General features: G+C 37.5%; 1 protein-coding gene across 1 annotated transcript in view; it reads right to left on the reverse strand.

Moving 5' to 3' along the window:
- The window catches only part of LOC129941576 (uncharacterized), a 160,252-nt gene that overhangs the window by 21,363 nt on the left and 125,779 nt on the right, over window positions 1–13,110 (reverse strand). The window contains exon 2 of the mRNA XM_056050250.1: window positions 5,067–5,163. Coding sequence (XP_055906225.1) covers window positions 5,067–5,072 — 6 coding nt within the window. The 5' untranslated portion in view covers window positions 5,073–5,163. The remainder of the gene's footprint in view (window positions 1–5,066; window positions 5,164–13,110) is intronic.

Raw genomic sequence — 13,110 nt, forward strand, 5'->3', positions numbered from 1 at the left:
AATGACGGAGGGGCTCAATAACACTGTATTGATTATTGGCATCGTTTGTTTGGTCACAGAAGTATTAAAGCTATTAAGATTGGCCAAAGATATAATGGAGAGTGATCTCAATATTATCGATGTAAACACAGTAGAGACTGTGAAATATGTATATATATAAAATCAGGGCATTAAGTAATATTATAGTGCACCTTACACTCCTCAATAAAATGGGACGGCTGAACGCAAAAACAGATCTTTGGTAGAGATGGGCAGGTGTATGCTTCTGGAGTCGAACCTAGGATATGAATTCTGGGCAGAAGCAATTATGACCGCGAACTACTTGCAAAATAGACTGCCCTCGAGTACAATTCCAACAACACCCTATGAAAGATGGACTGGAAAAACGCCAAATATATGTCATCTTCGTTTTTTGGAACATAGGCTTTTGTCTACATCCCTAAAGTAAACTTGGAGAAAGTTAGATCATAGAGCTGAGACTAAGATTTTTGTTGGTTACGACGAGCATTCAAAAGCTTATCGATTTGTTGACAAAAGAACCAAGAAAATTACAACTAGCCGAGATGCAAAGTTCTTTGAGTTATCAAAGAATGAGAAGGTTCATACGGAAAGGAGCAATTGTATCAAGACGAATAGTTCAAAACTTATAGTGCCAATTTTACCAAGAATCCAAGATGTGACTACAGGACCAGAAGATATCAATAACTACGAAAATATAAAAGAAAAGGAATTAGAACAAACACAGGAAGATCTACAAAGAACTTCAAGCAGACAAAGTAGAGGAGTCCCACGACAACACTTTATAAGCGGTGTAAATATGGTACAGGAATGAATACCTTGTAAAAGAGCCTAGGAACTATAAGGAATCCATTACTAGTAAGAATAAAGAAAAGTGGAAAAAAGCAATGACAGAAGAAATTCAAGGACTTTGGAAAAACCAAACATGGAGATTTCTAAGTTCATAGAGTTTAACATATATTTACAGTCAGTCAGTCATTGTTTATACTTGTCAATTTTTAACACTAAACACACCAATTCCATAAGAAACAAACTGTTCGAAATACTTGTATCAGCTAATATTAATGTCATTGAACTTTTTTGAGGTAATGGGAAGTTGTTTTTAAACAGAAAGAATAATAAAGGACCAAGGTTGCTACCTTGAGGTACAACATAATTTACAAAAAAAAAACTAATAAAAACGGTAACATTTTAATGTCTATCAGTAAAGGTAAGATTACATCCAAGCAGTTAATAGTCCGATTTGCTCTAATTTACTTAAAGGTTCTTTATGGCTAATTTGTCAAAAGCTTTGCTAGGATTTGTAAATACGCAATAAACTTGTTGGTTTTTCTTGAAAGCATCAATACAAAATGTTTTAAATTAAAGTAGATTCGGAAAAATTAAAGGAACTATCAAAAACAACAGCTGCAAACGGTTTTGCAGAGATAGGCAATTAAGGTATAGAACCATATTTACAGTTGAAATGATAAGAACCTTTTTTGTAGGTTGGTTTGAGAAATGCATCTATATATATAAAAATCAATGCCACTTTTCGTTGTAATGTTATAACTCAACAATGCCTTTACCGATTTGGCTAATTTTGGTCTTAAATTATTCTTGAAAGTCCGCAGAAGGTTTGTACGTAGAGAAAATTTAAAAAAAAAATCTTAGAAAGATATAAAATCGACATCTTTCTATACTCCCATATACACAAACAATTTGTACTAATACTTAAACAAATCCAGATTTTTTGATTTCCTTAGAAATGTAGAACGAAGCATTATTAATAATTGAAGATATGCGTCTAACGATTGTAAATAAAGTATTAGCACAATTGAGTATAACCGCACTAAATCGTGAGGTACATGACTATTTTGATCGTCAATTCTAATGATTAACGTTTATTTGTACAATCGAATAAAACCAAATTGAATATTCAACAAAAACATGTGTATCATGGCTGTCGTTTCCAATAATACAATTATTTCTTGGATGCAACTGGCGGTACAGGAAGACTATCGTTGTATCATTGATTTTAGCGGCTATTCGATCGGAATAAAAAATTGCATTGGCACTTGCAATTTCTTCAATTCTTCGGGAATTGCTGCTATATTATCAGAAGATGTTCGGACCGCAAAATCTGCATAAAAATTGCCATTGAATGTACGGGTGATTGAAACTCCAACTTGCAATATTTCGAGAAATTCTGCTGTGGCAAAAGTTCTGCTATTAACGTCAATTATTATATGGGATGAGTGCACAATGGCGAACAAAAAATCAATAGAAGTATTTAATAGAACAATGCAAGATTGCTGTCAGGGGAAATAAACGCCTGTTTGAAGCTATCAATTTTTTTGGAGATATGTACGAAAATTGACACTGAACATAAATATGCGTATTTACCTTCATAATGATGCAACTGCCCATGAGTTATCAAAACAATTGTTAGAAATTGGTGATGGCAAAATACCAATCGACAGTACCAACGGATTCATCACTTTACCGAATTTTGCAATTGCGCAATCTATAGATGAGTTGATGGAATGTGTTTCCCGGATATTTTTCAGAATTGCAGAATTTAGCACCGAAAAACATTCATATCAATGCCATTAATTTTCAAATTTAATCGAAACTGCCAGGTGTAGTCACAACATATAAATCAATTGACAGTGTTATGAATCAAAATGGGGCAATGAATTATCCAATTGAATTTTTAAATTCATTAGAATCGGCTGGTATACCACCGCATTGCTTGAATCTGAAAATTGGTTCTTTGATTATATTATTGCTAAACATAAATCCACCAAAACTGTGTAAGTGCACCAGATTGGCAGTGAAAAAGTTATTGCCAAATTTGATTAAAGCTACAATCTTAACTGGTAAATCAAAAGGAGAAGTGTGTTTGATACCGAGTATATCTATGATTCCAACTGATTTGCCATTGGAATTCAAAAAATTACAATATCTTGTGCGTTTATCATTTGCAATGTTCATAAGTAAGGCCCAAGGGCAAACACTTCACATTTGTGGTGTCATTTTGGAGGAATCATATTTTTCACATGACCAACTTAATGTTGTCTGTTCTAGACTCGGTACCCCTAACTGTCTAATTTTTCATGCTCAAAATGGAAAAACTAAAAATTTTGTTTATCCAACTGTTTTAGACTAACCCATATAGGATCACGAAAGTAAGAGTACCCATTTCTTTTTATTTTTTTAGTTTTTACTTTTTGCTGATAATACAATATAAACTATATATCATTTGGGTTATTTGGACTTTTAAATAGCTAGCAATTTGAAATATTTATTTGTTTATAATAATTTTAATAATTATTATTTTTTTTATTACTATGCCTTATCTATACGTAGCGAAGCACGTACCGAGCCGCTAGTATTTTTATAAAACAGGAAAACGAGAACAATTTAATGAGTTGTTAAACAGAATAAACAATGGAAATGAAAGACGTTTTGCACATTTTTTAAGCATAAATGTTGGCATGTCGCGTCGTCAGAGCGAACACCTAGGTTTTCTACAAGTTTTGCAATTTTTTAAAGTAACTTTAGAAGATTCAGAGAATGTCGAACTATGAATAATTTGAAAAGAGTCTTTATAGGAACTTTTAACTTTAACTTGTGTCATCTTTCTATGTCATGTTTGAAGGATAACCGTCAAACTTTCGTTTGCAGTCAACATAATTTCAAAACCCTCGAGGATGCACCAAGTTCACATTCAATATTTGGAACAAACTCTTCACAAGAAGGATAGTTAATAAATTAATTTCTGATTTCTATGTAAAGATAATACCTAATCAATATCATTCTTCAGCGGGTGACTGTTTATGCTTTACCCAAGCCTTTTATTTTTTAAGCTTTCAAGATGCCGATCAAACCATGGTTAATTGATATCCCTGAATCTAATTTTACGGGGAAGTATGTTATCTAAGGAACATAATATCATAAATTTTCAAAACCATAGCATCTAAGTATAAAATTTAAAATATTTGGATAACAGCACTTATAAATGTAAGAAACATTTATAAACAAGATCAAGTATTTTCTTGTTATGGTAAGTTGAATAAGTTCAATAGTACAAAATTCGATCTCATTTGATGGGGAATTTGTAAAATGTTCTTCGTAATAGTCTTAGTTTAGATCTTTTAAGACAAGAAACATTGAAGTCACCTACTACACAAACTAAGGATTTATGTTGCCAAATGAATTTTCTAAACTTTCATAAATTTGTGAAAAGAATAATAGTTAAGACTTGGATGTATTTGGACAACAACAATAATAAGGCTTACGAAGACCATTTTAATTTGTATGCACAACATTCCAAAATCAAATTGTTGAAAGTCATTTAGCAACGAGCTTATAAAAGAGCTTTTTAGTTGATTTCGCTCCAACTCTTGTGGCTTATTGGCATGGAGAAGACTAGCGTCTTTACATATCCCACAGAAAATATTGAAGCGGGGTTAAATTGTGCGATCCTGACATATTCATTCCACCAAAAGTAAGCTTCATTGTTGATCAAATTCGCTCGATACGTATTTCGAACAGAACCATCATTTGCAATATAAATGTTTACAATTTGGAAGCATTGTTCAGACACAGTCTATTGATGTTGAAATGTCAAGTCAAACCAAAATAAATGACTAGACAGATGACAAAATGGCCGACAGTTAAAATAGTGCTGCCAACCTAAAGTTTCACATTCACAAGTGCTTAAAATAGAGTAAACAAAAAAATAATTGTTATTCCTATTATTTTGACCTTAGCTGTAACTACCCATAAGGCATGTTATAGTAAATTCAAAAGCAGTATATCCTGGTGGCTTTTACATCCTTTTTTATTACCAACAAAGACTCCATAAAAAGCCATTAAAATAATAACAGGTAAGTTATGTTATGAATGGCGTTTATTTAGTTGTTTTTTGTTCGTAATGAAGTGATGTAGCTAATAGATATAAATATTGCTGTAATTTGAAAGGTGATTCTAATTACAATGATGTTTTGTTGATAGGTTAGGCAGGCTAAAGGAATAATTTAATAAAATGGAAGGAAACTTACCTGCATTTTGATTGAATTTATTTCTATGTAATTTTCTCATCCCCAGTCTATTATTGTTGATTCGAATTTATACTGGAAAATGTAGAGAGAGTACAATCTGTAAATAAAATGTTTGGTTTTTCTAATTTAAGTATGCATTTTGATAATTAATTCAATTATAAATAAATCAATAAGTTTAAAGCACATACAATCATTGTTTTTAAAAAGATTAATTATTATTTTGTGTTTGTTAACTACCAACAATTAATAATACAAAATAATGAAAGGGCTACACAATAAATATATTGGGTGGTACAACAGTGCGTTGAGAACTGTCAGGGATGAATGGGACCTACAGTTTTAAGCTAAATCCGAACGGCTTATTTGAGAAAGCACTTTTCATGACAAGGATTACTCTTGAAGAATTTGTCAATTCCTCACATGAGGCAGTACCCGTAAAAAAACTTTAGATGACATAGGCAGGGATCGAACCCAAGACCTCCGGCATGAGAGTCCAGAGAAAAAATTGTAAAATTTACCACAACATGTTTTGCCAGCCTATCTCATATCCATTTTTTTAACCTTCCTTTCGTCGTCGCGGCTCCAAAATATCTGAAGAGTTTAATTGAATCCTGGCTTCCATTCTTTTGGTGTTCGGAAACTTTCCCAAGGTGAGTTTTCTTTGTGTCCTTTGTTTAACACCCAAAAATTCATCAAGAAATTGTGCTAAATGTTGGAAAAAATTCTGGGTTTTATTCCTATTTTTATAAAGGTTTCCCAGATCTGAGATACAATAAAAGACTTAAGCCTTTTTTGGTGAAAAATTATTCCTTTTTTTCTCTCTAATTGGAAAACAAATTTCCACTCTTTATTCAATTGTTCTTGATTGATGATGGTAAGAAAACTTCCTTAAGCACACTTTTATAATTTCCTTCTTTTTTTGCTACTGTTTTGTAGTGGGCTTAGTATCTCTTATTTATATAAAGGAAACAATTTGTGCTGTTTAAAAAAACTTGAGTCAAAATACTACCGAGAGTATCTAATAGTAGCGATCATCAAGCGATGAAGTTCAGAACCCCGCGGACTAACAGACACAACAAATTCATCTAGTTGATGATCAGGACTTCCACCCACCTGACTGAAATGAGATTAACATGGATGAAGCCGAACAAAACTGTTGGTAATGATAGACAACAAGCTTAACTTTTAAAATACGCCATTGATGATTTAGTGAGGAGCATACACCAACAATGTTAACGTCTGATACCAATTACTGATAAATTGATTGAAACTTACCAGTGCGGCTCAGGCCTGGAAAATCTATAGACCAAATCTTCATATCTTCTATATCGTGCCATATCGGGTTTTGGTACTTTTAGAATGACGTTGGAGAATGTTCGCTACTCCGTCAAAATTGGTAGAAAATCAACTAATACCTCCAAAACCACTAGAGCATTGCGAAGGAAGTGGCCCTCTCATGAAGCTGTTCTTGGCACTGGTTAAAAAACTGCGTGTTCAACGTTTAAGATGCTGCAGCTTGTAAAGTATGAGTATTAAACACCAAGCCAGAAGCAAATGCAGATCTCATCTCCAATGGAGCGAATAAGTTAAGACTGATACACGCCGCCGCCGGTCTGAATATTCAAAAGTGGAGATAGCAGACTAGACATCGAGTAAGCTGGCGGAATCTATTACTTGAGGTTCAGAAGCACCTAGGGCTGTAGCGCCAACAAAAGTGGTCTAAAATTCCATCACCTCTTAGTGGTGCCCGCTGGATAGCCGAAAGGTGTACTAGTTGGATCCATCGAATCCAGAGCTGATTTACCTTCAGGAAGTAGAAGTAAAAGACCAGATATCGCTCTGAAGAACCAGCTCTTAAGATCTCAGTCATGCGCAGGCTTCACAAGACGGGCATGAAAGTAAATTTTAAAGTTTGACGAAAACACAAATAATAGCCTCGGATGAACGGACTGATAATACTGACACCCCCCCCCCCCCGCAAACGAAAAACGGACAACGATTTAAGTGCATGTACATGGAATGTGCGTGCAACCGACCACGCGAAGCAGAGCAGCTTGCCGATGCCCTCGCCGAAAACAAAGCTGATGTGACAGCCCTCCAGAAGATTCGATGAAATGGGCCAGGTAGTAGGAAGATTGAAGGCTGTGATTTCTACTATTGGAAGTGTCTCCTCGATGGGAGAGGATGTGGTTTTGCTGTGAAACTAAGGCAAAGAGTTTAAAGGTTTCGGGAAGTAAGGGAAAGAGTGACGACAATCCGCATTAAGGACAAATTCCACCACCTGAGCCTTAACAGTGCGAATGCCCCGAAGGAAGAGAAGGATGACAATACCAAAGAAGAATTCTATGAGCTAATCGTCAAAACATATGAGCAATGACACAAAATTGGGAAAGAAAGCATCTTTGGTAGGTCAATCAGAAGACATAGCCTACACGACATCACATCTGGAAATGGAGTCAGGCTTATCGACTTCCTAGGCGAGAAAAACATGGCGTTGACTAGCACCAGATTCCCTCGCCCAGATATTCACAAAGGTACTTTGCGGTCCCCCGATGATCGAACATGCAACCAATCGATGCTTTTGACGGAAGAAACTCCTCTAGCATACTTGGCGTTCGTTGGAAGACCGAATATCCCTAGAGCTTGTGAGAAACCCTACAACGGACGAGATGTGCCCAGAGACCTACTGGCAGCTTTGCAAACAATCCATCAGGAATGCTGCATAAGTGCTAGGTTTCTCACAGCCTCCACCAAGGAACCCCAGGTTTGATTCTGAATGTGCTCAGACAAACAAAGTCAAAACGGAGGCGTACAGATTGTGGCAGGAAAGGAGGACACAATCTTCCCGCCATCTCTACGTCGACAAGAGAAGGGATGAGAACCGCTTGCTCAGAAGAAAGATAAAAGCCCATTAGCAGCGTGTAGTCGAGGAGATCCATTGTTTAAACAGGAAACAGCTGCGGAGCTTTTATAGAAGAGTCAAAAACAAAACAACGGTTCACTAGCCGCCCTGGTGCCTAAAAAGATAAGGAGGGGAACACCGTAGTCACGACGCAGTCAATGCTTAAAATTTGGAGAGATCATTTCAACCAGCTGCTTAATGGTGATGAAGTCAACGATTCCGCCAGCAGGCAGCCACGTCTAATCCATTTGGTTGACGATCTAGAGTACCACCCACCCGACCAGAGTGAGATCAAACTAAAAATCAGAAGGCTAAAGTCGAACAAAGTGCCCGGTGATGACGGTCTGCAGATGGAGCTTTTTAAGTACGCTGTAGCAGATCTGGTAAGGAGCATGCACCAGCTATAGTTACTAAAATTTGGTCGGAAGAAAGCATACCCGACGAGTTTAACTTAAGCACCATCTACCCGATCCATAAAAAAGGTGACCGCCTTCTCTGCGCCAACTACAGAGGCATTAGCCTTTTAAACATCGCGTTCAGGATCTTGTCCAGCGTATTATGTGAACTCCTGAAGCCATTTACTGAGAAACTAATTGGTCCTTACCAGTGTGGCTTTAGGCTTTTAAAATCTACCACCAACCAAATTTTCACTCTAAGCCAAATCCTGGAAAAGACCCAAGAACATAACATCGAAACACACCATCTTTTCATCGATTTTAAAGCAGCTTATGACACTGTAGACGGGAAAGAACTATACCGTGCCATGTTGAGTTTTAGTATCCCTACCAAACTGATACGACTTATCAGGATGACGCTGGAAAATGCTCGTTGCTCCGTCAAAATTGGAAGATACTCGACCGAAACCTTTGAAACCACCAGAGGACTTCGACAACGCGCTGTCATGTAGCTGCTTTCATATTGTTCTTAAAAGAGTGGTGCGCAACACCAACGCCAATACAAGTGGCACCATCTTTCAAAAATCCACACAATATCTTGGATATGCAGATGACATCGATATTATGGGAAGAACCAAACGAGCAGTTCCGGGTGCCTCCTCTAATATCGGATCTAAGGCGAATGAAATGGGTCTTGACATTAACGAGGACAAAACAAAGTATTTCCTGTCGTCAAATAGAGTCGATTCACACCGTAGACTTGTTCAAAACATGACAATTGACTGGTTCAACTTCGAGGTGGTAAACAAATTTGTTTATCTGAGCGCTGCTGTTAATTCTGCAAATGACATCAGTGCGGAGATCAAACGCGGAATTACCCTCGCTAATCGCTGTTTCTTTGGCCTAAGTAAGCAGTTGAGGAATAAGGTCCTATTGCGAAGTACCAAAGAGACACTGTAGAAAGCTTTAATCATCACAGTCTTGCTGTATGTTGCAGAAGCAAGGATCCTCTCCCATTCGGATGAAGGATCTCTTGGTATCTTCGAGAGGAAGATTCTGCGTACGATCTATGGTCCGGTTTGTATCAGGAGTTATACGAGCTGTACAGTGACTTGCCACTGGTCGAAAAACTGCTTTTATAACGCTTAAGATGGCTAGGGAATATTGAGCTAATGAACATCGGAGCGCCAGCCCGTAAGGTAATCAAGGTGGAGTGATCAAGTTGAGGTCGACGCACCAAATTATTGCAGGGCAAAATTTTAAGTTCCAATCTTTACGTGAATTCAATGAATGCAATCTTCAATCAACATAATATTGAAGTAATAAAAGATTGCATTCTCAAATGATTGCATTCCTTTACAAGACTGCAAGATAGCACTGTGAATTAATTCAACTGATTTTCAATGGTGTTCATTCAAATCCATTTAATTTGTTTTTATTTACATCTTGCTGTATTTCTAGATTATATTCAAAACTCAAAAACTCAGACCTTGTAAGTCATTAGTTTCTGTAAAACTAGTTTTGTTTTGTTTTTAAAAATTGGGTTAATGGCATTTCAAAACATAGAACAAAATATCAAAGAACAAATAAGTCAAAAGAAGAAAAACAATTAATTTTTCTTTTAATGAAAGTAATTATCCTTGAACATGAAAATACCACCATCACGCATAGGTTCCTATATAAATGTGGTTATAAATGTTCTTTTCATTTTTATAGTATTGTAACAAGGACATTTAAAAATAATGATTATTAATCCCTAATTTGTGTTTTGTTCATAAAACAAAAAGCAATGTATTAGCCTACATTGCTTTTTGTTTTATGAACCTATCCAATAATAATTGCTTAACATCCCCTTTATGCTAAAAAAAAACCTTTCTTCCTACTCCAATGTTAACACGGAATCACTTAAACATCTTATTTGTGTTTTCTTCTATAAACCAAAACAATTTATATACTGTTTTGAATCACTTAAACTACACATAATAATACACAATAACCCAAAATGTGCTCCGTCAGGATAACATTTATCTATATTTTTTCGGCTTCTCCCCTTAGTTAAAAAGATATACTTACATCTAAAATAAAAATAAAGGAGCAGCAACCCCATAAAAAGGCAACAATTTCTTCAAAATATTCATGGCATATGCTTCACGCAAAATAAACTCAACCTTACAGGACAACACCAATATATGGAACTCGGAAAATCGTCTATCTAAGTTCTTTAATTTGTCAAATTCCGGAAACACGATGATTAAATCTCCAGATAAAAATATATATTTGAAAAATAAATGCCTAGATGTGTCCAGTTGCAGACCCAAAGTTTCCCTATTAGAAGACATTCCAGGCCGGAGCATTGGTTTCCATGGGCCCTATGGGTCCTAGCCATCTCTGTCGTTGGACCTTTACTCTTCTAGCTAAGTCTATTTCGCTGTTCAGCCTGTTTAATAAAAGTCAATATAATTTGATAAGTTATTAATTTCTCTAACACTTCGAGTTATAGCTCTATGAGCGTTTTCGCGAAATAAGAAACGATTTCTCAAATCACGTGAAAGAGCGTATAGATCTCTGAGAATATAAGATGCCATGAATGAAAGTTATGAGCGCCTCATGACCATACGCATCAAGGCTAAATTCAGCAACATTAGCCTGATATGCACGCACGCCCCCACAGAAGAGAAAGATGACAACACCAGAGATATGCTCTTTGAGCCCTTAGAGCAGTATGAGCAGTGTCCTAGTTACGATATTAAAATTGTCCTGGGTGATTTTAATGCCAAACTATTAACGGAAGACATCTTTGGTGGAACAATCAGGAAAAAAAGGCCTGCACGACAACACTTTCGACAACGGATTCAGTCTCATATATTTTGTTGCGGGGCGAAATGTCATGGAAGCCAGTACGCGTTTTCCATACCTCAACATCCACAAATCAACTTGGACTTCTCCAGATCAATCCAATCATGGATGTACGAACTTTCCGAGGAGCTAACATCGACTCGGACCACTGCCTCGTTGTAGCCAAGCTAGCACTTCGGATTTCCAGACCAAAGGCAAAACAGGGAGATGCTGGGAGAAGGTACAACGTCAAACGGCTACAATCACCAGAGATCGCCAAATCCTTTTCCGACCGAGTAACAAGTAACCTCTCTCGAAGTTCTCTGCTGCCAACACAATGTATCGAAAACCAGTGGCAACATTGCCAAGATTCAATCAGAGAAGCCACCTCTGATGTGCTGGGTTTCAAACACACCACCACAAGAAACCCCTGGTTTGATGAGAATGTCGGCAGGCAAATATGCAGCCAAACAATAGGCACACACATAACGCCGATGACGAACCAAATTCCGCTGTCAGGCAGGATGATTCATTCAACATAGACGACAAAAGCCGACAACCCTCCTCCCGACTTAGACGAAGTAAAGATTGCCACATCTAAGCTGAAGTCTAATAAAGCCGCTGGAGCAGATGGCTTGAATGCCAAGCTCTTTAAAGCACCAAGAGATAAGTTGGTTAGGAGCATGCACCAACTTATGTGTAAGATATGGTCGGAAGAAAGCATGCCCGATGAATGGAATCTCAGTGTGATTCCCGATCCTGAAAAAAGGAGACCCTTTAAACTGCACCAACTATAACTTAACATTGACTATAAAATCTTCTCTACCGTAATATGTGAACGTCTAAAGCCCATCGTCAACAACCTGATAGGTCTTATCAGTATGGTTTTAGACCGGGAAAGTCCACAGTTGATCAAATATTCACATTACGGCAGATCCTGGACAAAAACCCAAGAACACTTAATCAACACCCACCATCTTTTCATCGATTTCAAGTCGGCATATGACAGCATCTACAGGGACGAGCTGTATAGCGCCATATCTAGTTTTGGCATCCCCGCCAAACTCGTCCGTTTGTGCTGGATGACCATAAAGGTTGGAAACAACTTAACCGAACCTTTCGATGTCACAAAAGGTTTTAGACAAGGTCATGTGCTGTCATGTGATTTTTTTAACATCGTGCTTGAAAGAATAGTGCAGAGCTCACACGTCAACACTAGAGGCACTATCTTTCAAAAATCTGTCCAATTACTAGCATAATCGGAAGAACTCAGCGTGATGTCAATGCTGCTTTTGTGAGCATTGAGGCAGATCCTGCAAAAACGGGTTTAACGGTTAATGAGGGAAAAACAAAGTACATGCTGTCGTCAAGAAAGGTCAAAACGTCACCATCGACAGACGTAACTTTGAGGTAGTCAAGGACTTCATCTACCTAGGCTCCGCTGTTAACGCAGAAAACAACACCAGCGCTGAGATCAAATGCTGAATAACTCTTGCTTACCGCTGGGAAAAAAGCATTGCTATATAAGACCCTTATCATACCCGTCCTGCTATACGGTGCAGAAGCATGGACTTTGACAAAAGCGAATGAAAGCACCTTGGGTCGCTTCGACAGAAAAGTTCTTCGTGTGATCTACGGTCCCGCATGTATCGAAGGGGAGTGGAGGAGAAGATGGAACGATGAGCTGTACAACGACGTAGACTTAGACAGAAGGGTAAAAGTCCAACGACTAAGATGGCTGGCTCCACTGCTCCGGCCCGGAAAGTCTTGGAATCCACACCCACGGACAGCGCAGTAGAGAAAGACCGCGGATCAGGTGGCGCGCACAATTGGAAAGTGACCTCACCCAACTTGGAGCGCGAAACTGGAGACATCTAGCTAGGGACAGAGCTAGATGGAGAAGTTTGTTGGT

This window comes from Eupeodes corollae, chromosome 1 (genome assembly GCF_945859685.1).
Source record: "Eupeodes corollae chromosome 1, idEupCoro1.1, whole genome shotgun sequence".
NCBI lineage: Eukaryota > Metazoa > Arthropoda > Insecta > Diptera > Syrphidae > Eupeodes > Eupeodes corollae.